This window comes from Atractosteus spatula, chromosome 26 (genome assembly GCF_055471065.1).
Source record: "Atractosteus spatula isolate fAtrSpa1 chromosome 26, fAtrSpa1.hap1, whole genome shotgun sequence".
In the NCBI taxonomy this organism is placed as follows: Eukaryota; Metazoa; Chordata; class Actinopteri; order Semionotiformes; family Lepisosteidae; genus Atractosteus; species Atractosteus spatula.
This window is the reverse complement of record NC_142731.1, coordinates 2,744,714-2,758,726: the sequence shown is the minus strand read 5'-3', so window position 1 is coordinate 2,758,726 and position 14,013 is coordinate 2,744,714. Positions and strand designations below refer to the sequence as shown.

General features: G+C 37.8%; 1 protein-coding gene across 1 annotated transcript in view; it reads left to right on the top strand.

Annotated features, from left to right (window-relative positions):
- Nucleotides 1-2,953: 2,953 nt before the first annotated feature.
- c1ql1l2 (complement component 1, q subcomponent-like 1-like 2) overlaps nucleotides 2,954-14,013 on the top strand; it is a 37,991-nt gene continuing 26,931 nt past the window's right edge. The window contains exon 1 of the mRNA XM_088906144.1: nucleotides 2,954-3,809. Coding sequence (XP_088762270.1) covers nucleotides 3,213-3,809 — 597 coding nt within the window. The 5' untranslated portion in view covers nucleotides 2,954-3,212. The remainder of the gene's footprint in view (nucleotides 3,810-14,013) is intronic.

Sequence of the window (14,013 nt, the reverse complement as noted above, 5' to 3'; positions counted from 1 at the left end):
AAGAGCAACACACATACAATACAAGCACATTTACACACATACTGTACAAACATACACAGTATAAATGTAGTTTTCTCAAAGCTCATAAGACATACTGTATATTATCAGGGGTTCCTTTCGAGTGGATTCATGTACTTTACAGTCTAAGCATCTCTGTCACTCAAAACATCAAAAGGAAATAAGAGTACCAGCATAAAAGGCCCCTACCTGGTATGAACGTCACTTTTTTTAATGCTAGTGTAACATTTCCCCCACCTCCACAGAGCAATGATTGAAGTGCACAGTAAGGAACAAAGCAGACAAATAAACAGACACTGGCATCTGCAAAATAAATTAATTATTAAAAAAGAAAACTTGAAATCTTTGAGCTTTGCTGTTAAACAAAATCTCAATGCACTGAACACCATTTCTATTACATCTGGTATACTCAAATAAAGTAACAAAATAGACGCATTCAAATTCTTCCATGTTCTATTATTGCTTGCCGTATATAGTTATTATATAGTAATCTTTACATATATATGGGTTGACTTTGTGGAGTGTGCAGACTCATAAGAATAGAAACCCACATTTTGACTTCCATATTTAATAGAATCGTCAAATTAGCATGTTTATATATAGCTGTCCTTCAATTGTTTTATATTATATTAAGTATGAATTGAAGTGAGGGCAGACCAGCTGAACAGGTTTGTCATCTAATGTTAAAGGGCACAAGGTCTGGAATAGAAGTTTGTTAGAAGCATTGTTTGGCTTGAAAATAATGTGTAATTATTTCATGATTTCTCACACATTTACTGAGGAGATAGTTTAATTGATGTCTCAATACACATGCCCTAGGTATCTCTCTTTCTGAGCAAGGAAACCCCAATACTTAACAAAAGTTTTTTTTTTTAGTATAACAGCAGTAAAAAGTAAAGTGTAAAATATTAAGTGTATCTGAGATACAAAGAGGAAACTTAGATGTTGAAAGAAAAATTGCTAATATATTGAATTTGAATATTGAATGAATATTTCACCCCAGTATTTACCGAGAAAGTAATTGACCATATACACCAGGCTGAGCAAAGACAATGCTATTCATTAAAAACATAATATGAAATAAGCATGGCAGAGATATCAACAAGAGACAACTCACAGGCCAGAACAACCCACAGCAGTCTGTCCAGAAGCTGACCAGGTCTGTGCATCAATGCTGTCAAGGTCATGTCAAGGGAGGTGATATCAATATTAACTTTATAAATTTTAAGAATGTGTCAGATTTACTACAGAAGATGTGTCATGCTTCTTAAATCTGTGTTTTTATTCATATTTTCTGTGATTTGGTTTGGCAAGCACTCCTAAATTATTTGTTTTAAACATTTAGTTCCAAACATTGTGTTTCTTGTGTGTAGTTGTATATAATAATTGCCTAAAGAAGTAAAAAACTAAACTAAAGAACTCTTTTCCTATAGCAGTTTTTAGATTACTCTGTAGAGCAGAGTTCAAAGAGATTATATGCTATCCTTGCCATCAAATGTGATGCAATTTCATTCAATAAAAATAAGAAATCAACAGTGCCATACTGGCGATAAAGAAAAATTTTCAGCGACTGTGTCAAGGCAAGAAAGTGGGGGGCAATAACAGTGAAAGAGAGTCATTTGTGGTAAAACCATTTATTGAAAACAATTGTAACAAATGTACAGCATTACAAATAAAGAGAATGTGAAGCACTGAATGAAGAATAAGTGAATGAGTAAGAACAAGTATTTCTGTAAGTAACAAGTATGATGGAGTGCTATGTCAATATGTGTGAGTTCTACACATGAACACACCTAGCTTAATGAGTATACATCATCAAAAGTATTACGTAAAGGATAATTTTATGGTGAAAAACAGAAAGGAAAAACACATTGGGGTTATACAGTCTTCTGCAGATATAACAGCTGAAGAAGGCTGTACAGTTAAATGTTGTGTTTCTTCTATTTATTTTTCAGAGTGGAAATAACTCTTATTTGTTTAGTTGCAGCCAGCGCATGCTGATGCAGGTCACCACTCGAATACCATGAATATCTGTTCAGTTTCGAACATACTGTACTTTTTCCATGCACTGCATAAAGTTGTACGACATGGCAATTTTGCACCCTATACCATGTGTTCTATACTATATCACATGTTTATCTTGGCTTTGCAACAGGCTTCATTAGGGTATGCTCAAATGTGTCAACCTCATGAAATAATAAACTTTAACATACAATCATCACGTATTACTACAGTATGTTATTGTGATTGTACAATTGCCCAAACTAAACTGTCATTGGGAGCAAGCGGCAGAAAGTATGGACATAGTCTGCAGTGAAATGTACAGTTCCTTATTAATCTTCTACATTGGAAAAAAGACCCCTTTTGTGCTTTGTACGTCCTGAGAAACAGACCCTTTCTTGAACTCCTAAATTCTTCAGTCTGGGATGTGCTGGTTCTGCACTGTGCTTTAAGCCAGCACGAGTGTGTGTGTGAAAGAGAGAGCGTGCCTTCTCACCACAGATCTTTCCTCCCTCTCTGGAGAAATAAAGAAGATGACCGCACCTCCCTGTTGACTGCTTTATTCTTCCCCGTGGAAAAAAAAATAGATGAATAATAAACACTGAAATACAAAAAGAAAGAGGAAGAGGGACGGACAAAATATACTGAAAAATGTTCAGGGGAGCTGCTCACTCTTCACTCCGGAGCCTGCAAGTGCTGTAATGCAATATAATATAATGTGATGTGATGAGGAAACTCCTCCTCAGTCCGCCTCTTGTCAGACTGAAAGGCAGGAGCCCTCTTCATTTCCATGTATTTCCATGCAAGCTCACAGCCTGAGGGGGGGTGGCACAGCTGCTGCAATATAAAACGACTGCCTGTGAATCAATCAACACAAAACTGGCTCTGTGATTCCTCGGGTTCTCTTTCTCTCTCACTATCTCTTCGTCCTCTCTCCTCTCTCTCTTCCTTTCTAATAAGTGTCCTCTCCTCCCACTCCTTTCCTTCCTCTGACTGTGTCTGTCTCTGTGTGCGTGTCTCTCTCTCTCTCTCCCTCTTTCCCTGTTGGGATCTCCGGACCCCCTTCACCGGTGGCAGGCTCCCCACACCCAGCAGTCACCATTTCCGCCCCCGGGAGAGCCACCGTGGCAGCGCAGCCTCTTCCCCGGCTCAGCATCGGGAGGAAGACCCTTGTGGCGGCTGCCGTAGGGGTCATGCTGGTCTTGGTGCTGGTCATCCTCATACCCGTGCTGGTGAGCTCCGTGGGCACAGATGCTGGGCACTATGAGATGCTGGGCACCTGCCGCATGGTCTGCGACCCTTACTTGACCAAGGGCACCACCACCAGTGCCAGCATCCGGGCTGAAGCCGAAGCCCTGAGTGACCACAGCATTGTGCCCCCGCCTTCTACTCTTGTCCAGGGGCCACAGGGGAAACCAGGAAGGCCGGGAAAACCTGGTCCCCCGGGGCCTCCTGGAGAACCAGGGCCACCGGGTCCCATTGGACCTCCAGGAGAAAAGGGGGAGCCCGGCAGGACTGGGATACTGGGCTTCGGGGGCAACGGAGCTATCAGCACAGCCACTTACACCACCATCCCCAGGGTGGCTTTTTACGCTGGGCTTAAGAATCCCCATGAGGGCTATGAGATCCTCAAGTTTGACGACGTGGTCACCAACCTGGGCAACAACTACGATGGCACCACTGGCAAATTCATCTGCAACATCCCTGGCACTTACTTCTTCATCTACCATGTTCTCATGAGGGGCGGCGATGGCACCAGCATGTGGGCAGATCTTTGCAAAAATGGCCAGGTGGGTGGCAAACCCCTTCCTTCCTTGACTGTAGGGAACAGTGCTCTGGCTTTACAAAGATTTCTTTATAGTCCCTTTCTAACATGTTACTTTGATGAATGGTAGTGGGCTGGGTGCTGGCGTTAAGCCTTTCCAAACTTTAACGTTCCTTCATTCAAAGTGATGTTAACAAGTGCGATTTGAGATAGGATTTACGGTCGTTTGTTGGGCTAGATGCTCTTTGCTTTTTAAGAACTAAAGAGTAAAAGACAAAACAAAACCAGAATACTCCCATGTATCATTTGTTTATATGTTGTGTGTTTGAACTTGCACTTACTAAACAAATGAATTGGGAGAAACTGCGAGTGAAAGAATATACCCGAAGTAAAAGTTTTAGGCGAAGCGTCAAGGTTCTGTTTCTAATTTTAAAGAACAATTCTTACTTATTCATCGTTGTTGTTGTTGTTATTCTTTAAATCGTCTATGTCGGAAAATTATGAATGTTGGCAACTGTTAACAGCTTATTGAATTAAAACAAAAACATACTGCATCTTGATGGATATCTACTGTATGTAAATATTAGCGCAATTACGCGAGACAGGCTGTGACTCTGTGAATGCTATCTTAATTAAGCTGTAATGCTTGGCTAACAAAATCATGGTCTGCAAGCCATTTGTGTCAATTTCTAGGAAACAAAAATGTCCATCAAGGACACGGTGTTTGGTATTCAGTAAAATATCCCTTTCAGTACAGTAGTCATACAGTACACTGTAGTACTTCATTGCGACAGTACGTCGTGATATAAGAGGGAAGATAAAACGCGAGTTACTGTATTTACTGTAAAAAAAAAACATGTACTGTTGTAATTGTTTTTATATGAATGAAATAAGGAATTTTACCAACTGGAAATATACATTGATGAAAAGGTTACTTCTATTTTTGCCGGTTTAAGAAAGCAAGTCCTGCGGAAAGGTGCCAGTGAGCACAGGTGTAGAAGATCTGTAATTAAAGCGAAAGCAGAGGAAACCAAACGGCACTCTTCGGAAAACAAAAGGTCAGATAGAAGAACCGATTGTTTATCGTCCTTTCCCTGACATTTAAAACAAAAACCTCATTGCTAGATGTGTAATGAGGTTGGTTTGCCTCAAGTACAATATTACCGGAATAAACTACTGGTAAACTTATTACTGGTAAAACCGTCCTTTCTAGAAACTTAGAAAAACTCAACACCAATAACAATGTCCGTTGGTGATTAAAATACACTCCTTAAATTGTAATTCAATCCTGTTTAAAGCAGTGCGTGGGATTGCTCTACTAGTAAATAAACCTGAAAACAAATTAAAACATAGATTAACTTCTCCATCACGAAATGTCCCTGCATTTTAATAGCTGGACTATTTCAATGGACCTTGAGCGATTTGGTCAGCTCGTAGAGCGTTGTTTTTTGTCCTTTGTTTTAGTTTTGTTTTTTAATTCTCTTACCAGTTACTCGGGCGAAAGAAATACGACGCGACAGTATTCAGAGTCCCTGCCAGTTGACCAATTCTGTTCCAATTCAGCACGTCCCTGACATCTCGTAATTCCAGTCACTGCTTGCTTGAATGTAACAACTGCGAGCCCTCTTTTGGAAAGCTATACTTCACAATTAAAATCAAAGTAGCAAGTACAATAGCAAGCTCTGACAAGCAGGATAAAGGATTTTTGAACAGCCGGAGTGAAACAGTTTCTTAAGCCAAGTAAATATAACAACGGTTTGGAATTCAATTCACAGTTCATATTTCAAATGAATAGGTTATGCGTATATTTAAAATAAGTATTGCTTAGACTTGGACTAGAAAGTATTATACATCATATTTACATACTGTATTAGAATAAAATGGCGTTTATTTCTGTATTGTGTGCATAACATCTTTTTGGAGTACTATATAATGCGTATTTAACCATCTCAAAACACTTCGCAATATCGCAGCGGGAGCCTTGTGAAATGCAAGCCAATTTGCATGACGAAGTCATACAAAATGACAAAAAGTGATGTGACATGCTATTAGCATGTAAGTTTAACTGTGTTAAATAAGTAAATCAAAGAATTAACATACAGTAAAGCTTAAAAGGGTTCAAACATTAGGTGGGACATCATACTGTACATTCATAAGTTTACAGTACAATTAAAGAGAACATTCTTGTTTCCTGCTACGCGTATTGCACTGCTGTATGAAAAAGCACGTTATAATATTAATACTGTACATTATAAATCATCCTTTAAAAAAATAAAACCATTGGTTGCGACAGGGGCGTAGTGGATAGTATTGATGCCCAACAGTGCTGGGTCCCTGGTTTCAATTCTGGTCTGGATCTGGGGCGCTCTCTGCGTGGAGTACAACATGTCTGTTTTTTCTCGTGCCCTCATGGGTTTCCTCCAGATTCTGATGGAGTGAATACTGTTTTTCTCCCCCTGTCCAAAGACGCCCTGCTAGGTCAATTGGTGTTTAGGGAAATTGGCCCCGGTGTGAGTGTGTGCATGTCTGTGTCTGTGTGTGTCCTGCGATGGACTGGTGTCCAGTCCAGAGTGTATCCCGGATATCCCGCGACCGTACGCTGGATACAGAGGTTAGCCAATGAATGAAAAAAACATTTTTGCTATTGTGGAATTCAAAACCAGATACCTGTAATACTCATGCCAGGCGACATTTCATATCGAGGTACTGTCAGTTTGGTTGTCACTTTAGATGCTTGGCTGTTGCCTCTCGAGATTGAGGGTTTACAAGACTCAAATTAGGAAGTATTATCTAAGTAAACGTAGGATACTCTCTTTATGAATTGTATTCAGATGTATCAGACAAATCATTTAAAAAACAACTGCTTCAGTGGCATGTGGGGTTACATTCGCTTCCAGTGTTTTTATGCGATGACGCAAACGTGTCGAAAGAGAGCTCATTGTCATAATGCCACGAGGAGAAACAGTACACAGCAGTTTGGAGAAGCACGCTGTAAGAGTACAATACAATGTATATAAATAATTAACAAAGAAAAAAAACGGATGGAAACTAGATATGCCCTCCTTGTCTCCAAATTCGCAAACCTGTTCCGTACACCTTCATGTAAACCGCTGTAGGAATAATCTCAGTATGAAATGATCTCATAATGAAATGTAATTAAAGAGCATGGTTTAAATGCTGAAAGGGTATCTTTCTTAACTCTGGTTAACATTGTTTGATTATGAAACTCGCTGTGATGCAAATGTATTGATATAATCCTTATTATCAAGATTACAGCTGTAAAACGTTACGTTCTTCTAAAATTCTAAATTGGCAAGTCTACAATTCTGTTGCTCGTGTGTTTCCTAAAAGTGCTGTTCACAAGTACAGGTACCTTAAGTCTGTCCTCTGTAAATTGCACTGGTTCTCTGTCAAATTTAGAGTGAACTTTATAGTCCTCCTCCTCAAATATATCAATTCCTTTTATTTAATATATGTCCATAGGGAAAGATCAGTATTGCATACATACTGTATATTTTAGCCTTTATTGTATTAGAATGTAAGGTCATATACTGTACAGAGAGCTTTGTAAGTTATTCTGAAGTAATTTGTGAAAAAGGAAAAGCAAAACTGTTTTCAAAGGAAATACTGCAGTATTCATACTGTATGTGATATGACCATACTGTATAGATATAATATTTGCGCCATGCTACGCTAGCGGCACTTTTTTCCTTTGCTTTCTACTATAGATAAAATGGGTAGAAAAGCAAACTCTCAGTGTAAGGAATAAAAATGAACAAACTATTAAGGTATATTTAAGTAGCCAAATTTCTTGAATACTTTCTGTTTGACGTTTGATTATAAAAATATCAGTTTTGCAAATGCAGCAACAAGGGGTATAAATTCTGTTAGTATAAATTCTGTTAGTGAAATTTCGAGTTTCTGGCAATTATTAATGTCATACAGTAGACGTTATAGATTATTTTTACACAATACAGGAAAAGTAAAAAAAAAATGTTCCCAGTCTTTCTCTTACTGCCCCAGAACGCCTAACCCTGCAACCGAAAGTCTATGTAATACAGTAATAATGTGGTGAAATGTATAATTAATTCATACATACACATTTAAATAATTCTAAACTGTGACCAAAGTAACTTTGGATGCCATTAACCGCTGTTTGTACGCCCACTACTTTTGTTCTTTAAAGCAGGTTCTCTTAAAAAAAAAATTAAAAGAAAACTGTGAATGATCTACAGCATTCATGATTGTACAGCAGTGGTTATGTGTTGCGATTAATTTATTCCCTGTTTCGAAGTAGAGTGAAATTCTTAAAAGATGACATTTACAAAGTTTTCATGAGCTTAAAACAAATCAATTTTATATAACAATTTTTAATGTAGCAAACCAATTTAATTTTTAATATTAGCTGGAGATAAACGATTGTAAATATCTCTGATATTGTACAATATGTATAATTCAAAGCAGTTGATTTGGGTCTGCAGGGATTTTAAAAAGGTACTGAAAGCTCCTGCTTTTGAATGCTGTTATTTACATGGTGACCTTCAATTCACCTTCAGTTTAGCCAAATTGAGATTGCATTTTAGTGAAGTGGTCTTCCTTCCTTCTAGGCTGCACTGTGATGCGACAGTCTCACAGCTCCAGGGGTCTGCAGTGGCACCCCAGTTCTCCCTGGCCTTCTGAAGGCAGGCTGGCCAGGTTTGATTAACTATTCAAAATGATCCCTTTCTATGTGGCCTGCTGAGGACTGTCCAGGGTGACTGCAGCCATGTGCTGTCAGTCTCACCTTGTGCCCAGTGCCAGCAACCACATCAACCTGCAGCTCACAACTGGCAACCCACTGAATCAGGTGTGAGCCTGGTCAGTACCTGGATGAGAGACCTCCTGGGAAACACTAACGTTGCTGCTGGAAGAGGTGTTAGTGGGGCCAGCAGGGGGTGCTCACCCTGCAGTCCACGTGGGTCCTAATGCCCCAGTATAGTGATGGGGACACTGTACGGTAAAAATGCGCCATCCTTTGGATGAGATGTAAAACCAAGGTCCTGACTCTCTGTGGTCATTAAAAATCCCAGGGCGTTTCTCGAGAAACCATATTTCCCATTGGCCCTTACCAGTCATGGCATCCTAATAATCCCCATCTATGAATTGGCTTCATTACTCTGTTCTCTTCCCCACTAATAGCTGGTTTGTGGGGAGTGTTCTGGCGCACTATGGCTGTCGTTGCATCATCCAGGTGGGGCTGCACATTGGTGGTGGTGGAAGGGAGTCCCCTTTACCTGTAAAGTGCTTTGAGTGGAGTGTCCAGAAAAAGCACTATATAAGTGTAAGCAATTATTATTATTGGATAGGCTCTGGGCTGCCTTGGTCTTAAGCACAAAAGGAGCTTTGCTTTCTGGATAGATTGGCCTCCCTCAGGATAATACTTTCCACTATTCAACAGTACCCCAGATACAAGCAAAACTATGGAGTGTTGTTTGTGTCATGATGATACTACTACTAAAATAATATACTGTAACTATTAACTGGTTTTGTTAATATATTGTAAAGAGTGCTCAAGGTTCTGTGTCAGTGGTGTGGGGAATAACAGGTGATTCTACAGGCTTACTGATGGCTTTTTTGCCCGTTTCATTACATCGGGGAGTGCTAATCATGGGGGCAGAGAGAGAAAAAGGTATTCATGTTATTTATTTTAATTGCTTACTGAAAGTTTGTGATTACTGTTGTTTCTTTTAGTTGATTAATATTATTTTTATATTATATTGTATATACATACTACTTTATATACTGTACTGTAGTACATTATGCAAAGGTGGGTGAAATTGATTAAATGTGAATTTGGCTATTCGTGATGGTTCTCTGCACCAAACCTTTGCAAATATCAAGACCCTGCTGTATTTAATTACACATTTATTCCCTCTAAGCAATCGCACAGTCAACGACATCTTTATTTATCATAGCTTCTCTACTGTTCTGTATGTCCTCAGGCTGTACAAGAATGTAGATTGTATATAAATATACAGTTCAGGATTGTTATTGTTAGGATTACACCAGAAGTGACTGTAACAATATGAGACAGCTGAGCGATCTTAGTGAATCTCTCACAGAATCTGGATTTAGTTTTCAAATACTACAAGTGAAAGATGAATGGTTTTCTTAACTTTTGTCTACAGACCCTTGTCCACCTTCCTCAAAAGAAATAAATGCTAAAAGGATGGAGATGTCTGAGCATCAAGATTGTCATAAATCAGTATGTTTGTTAAATAGTTTTAAGTGATTTTATTAAGATTATTATACATGTTTGAACATATGTAATACTCTAAAACAACAGTTACATTATTAATGGTTACAGAGTACTGGAGTCTTGCATATTTTATTGAGATGAAAAATGTGATTATAGTGTCACAACTAGTCTGCATATTGATTGATAACATAATTGCTCAGATTTATTTACAGAACTAACCAGATATTGCAGTTACAGTACTGTATCTGGACTTTTCAGGTCTCTGACAGATATTAAGATATGGACGCAAGCAAACTTTCTTTAGCAAAATTGTGATTGAAGACTGAAGTTATACTTCTGGGTTTTGCAGAACTTTCAGCTTTACAGAACTAATAATTTCAGTGTTGTTGTTGACAGTGCTGAAATAAAACCCTAAATTAAAACCCTTGATTGGTGCTACTTTTGACACTGTGTTATTCAAGAATATGGTTTGAATGGCATATGAGAAGTGTATTTATTCCACCTGCATAACATTGTTTGGTTAAGGCTATTGCTCTGTCTGTCTGATGCTTATACAGCTTTATTATATCAAGATTAGATTGCTGTAAAGCCTCATTTACTGGGGTATTTTCTAAATTCCTGAACACATACCGAATCAATATGTGTATAATTCTGTGGTTCATGTGCTTCCTAAAGTATTCTGCATCAGCAAATAACTTCTGTCTTCTTTATGTTGTACTGGTTCTACATGAAATTTAGAGTGGACTTTTCCGGCTATTATATAATTATTTTTTTGCATTTTATATAAGGTTAAAGGATTTCAGCCATTATGTGCCAGCAGATCCACAACACAGCAGAAAGCAGATCAGATTAAAGAAGTAAAAAAGTTTTAATCAGTTTAAATAGGATTCGCAGGAAGTAGAGATTAAACAAGATAGAATGATAGAATGTCATCAAACTAGCACATGAGTGTTAACAACTCTACTCACTGGAAAAGTGCCAAGGGAATGGGAATTAAATAAGGTAATGACCAAGTGGCCAGGACCTCGGATTATAGTGTCATCCAAACAATGGCACCTCCTGTAGAACATTGATCCTAGTCATCATACTGAATCTTTTTTTGAAAATCTTGTCAAGAGTGTAGAGTGACACCACCACCACTAATAGCAGCCTGGATTTCCTTGTAGACTCCCTGCACTGTACCAGGTCAAGTATCATTGTTCTAACATCTAGAAAGTCTATCTTGTCTTAATATCAACTGTTAATTAGACTTATTTTATAATATCCTGCTCCAAACTCTTATTCCCTCTAGAATAAATGACAGCATTTCTCCTTCAGCTGCTCTGCTTTAGAGACTTGACTTTGTGCTGTTTTAAAATACTGTGTTTTTCAAGTCTTCTTTTTGCCTCAGTCTTACCATGCTATCTTTCTTATTGCTGTCACAATTTGAGATTCTTGTCCTTACCTGCTGATGTCTTCATTAGTTACCCCCCTCCTTTATCTCTCTTATCCTCATCTGGCTTTTCTCCTTCCCTAAATAGTTCCCTTTAGAAACAGCTGTAATAAAGGTTTGCACTTCACTTGCAAATTATGCTCCAATTTCATAACTGTTGGAAAATGTTACTGCAATTAACACAAAAAGTACAAAAAATTAAAATACTTTTGTGTAAATTGCAGCAGTAAAGTTTTATTAGTTGTTTTTTTTTTCTAGCACGACATGTTTGCCTATTCTGTTTTTTTTTTTTCCAGATTTGCCTTGCTCTTGTACAGTATGTGCTTCTAGATCTCTGGGCAGTGAGTGACATTCATCAGCATTACACCACAGAGTTGGCTGAATTTCCATGGAAAAACAGTTGATCCAGTGGGACACTAGAATAGAAAAAATAGCTCAAGATTAGTAGGCCATAATCTTGTTAACAAACAACATCTTGTGAATTAAGAAATGGTAATGAATTTACATTCATTGTTGGCGTGAAAATTATAAGGTACTGTTGGACAGAAGTTGTGCCAGCTGATCTGTGCAATTTTATAAGTACAGTATAATGGTTGCAGTTTGGGGGCTGTGCCTCTTCTATTAAGAATGAAAACATTGGCATTTCAGCCTTTAGCGCACCGATATTTTGATATGGAATAATTGTAATTTAGGCATGTGCCTAAAAGTCTTAGGTTTAGGGTTGTAGATGAGGGTTTGTTTAAGGTTTAGGGTTTGTGAGTGCAGATGAGATAGCTTCTAAAATCATTGCTGTGCTGTGCTCAAAAATTGGTTTACATTTAGTACATGCACCTCTAACAGAAGAAGCCCTGTCCTTATCTCACAGAATATGCATATTGTACAAATGCCTGTTACTGTCTTACTTCATTACATGTATAATTGTGATGATTGGCTGGTTGCACACTATTAACTGTAAGTAAAGCTCATTCTTAAATCCTTGAGTAATGAATTTGTCATACCACATCTGATGCAAGAAGAAAAAATCAGTTGCACATTCTAAGTTATTTTTTCTAAAAAGTCTAATATTTGCTAATGTAGACCAGTCCAATTGTCATAGACTCTTGGCCACCGCTTAGTTCTGGGATTCCCTGCTTGAGATACAGTGTAACACACTGATAGCATAGAATTTTCTAACAATAGAGCTTCTTTGAAATAATATTTACAAGAGGTATAAAACTATTTATAAATTGTGGATGGAGATGTACATATGTTAACATAAAATGCCATATGTTTTTGCCTAACTCTGTCCCCAAGGGAATGAGCTGAGGCTCATAATCCCTTGGATTCGTTTTGTCTTAACATTTCAGGGAAAAATAAAACATAAATAAGATTTTTAAAGATTTTCCTATTAGAATAACCAAGAAAAACAAACATGAAGCTGGAAGAGTAATACATATCAAACCCAAAAGACATGGATAGGTGACTATCAACAGCAAAGCAGTGTTCCATTGATGATGTCTTCTAGTGGCATCAGGTGAAGGGCCTAGAATAGAGAGGTATCTTTCTATAGAGAGATCTGTATTGAGAGTAGGACACGTTTTTTGTATTTTTTTAGCTGCTTTTTATTTCAGGGTATATTTTTAATTTAGAAAATTAAAAAAGACTAAAAAGTTGAGGACGCTTCCAAAGAGAGAAAGCTCTTTGGCAAATCCTTCTTTTTTGATTGCCAGCAGCTTAATCCAAGAATCCCATCATGTTATTTCTTGAAGGATGCCCTGGTTTCAGCTTTAGTAACTTGGGTAGGGAATCTGATCCAAACATTTAAACTCATTCTCTGTCGTAAATGCTAAAATTCACCTGTCTCCATGTCTGTGTGTCAATGTTGCTTTTCTAAGATGTCCTCTAGACTGGGCTTGTCAATATGCTTCAGAATTGTGAACACTTGAAGGAAAGAGCAGTGGTTCAGTTAAGTGTTATAGCATGATACAGACTATTAAGCAAACAACGTGAACAAAGTGAAACAATAAGATAATTAATTATTTGAACTGTCATTATTGTTTTAAATTAATATGATATTCTCTCTTGATATTTTCTTATTTACTGTAGGTACTGTTTTGCAGGTTATGTTCCAGCGTGCTATTAAGCCAGTACTGTAGGTGACTATGATTAAGTTCTGAGCTGCTAAGCTCTAATGCTTCATTCAAGCCCCCCCCAAACATTTACAGACAATATATAATATTCAGAATATTATTTATATTTACACTTACACAAATATGGGCTATCCGTACAGTATATACTGTCAATGGCAACTTGCAAAAGTAAAAACATTGAATATCTCTTGAAAGGTGTTTCAAATGACCTTCAGAATGAAATACAAGTTAAAGGTCTAATCTTTGTCTTTTTGCCAATACAGGCTGTAGCAATATGACAGAGAGCAATTGTTGTTTGGTTTCATAGTAGTACAATGACCTTTATTTAGCATATCTACAGCAGTGATTCACACTCCTGGTCATTGACTACCTCTGTGTCTTCTGGTTTTCATTATTATTGAGCACTTAATTACTTAGGCAAATTAAGCCC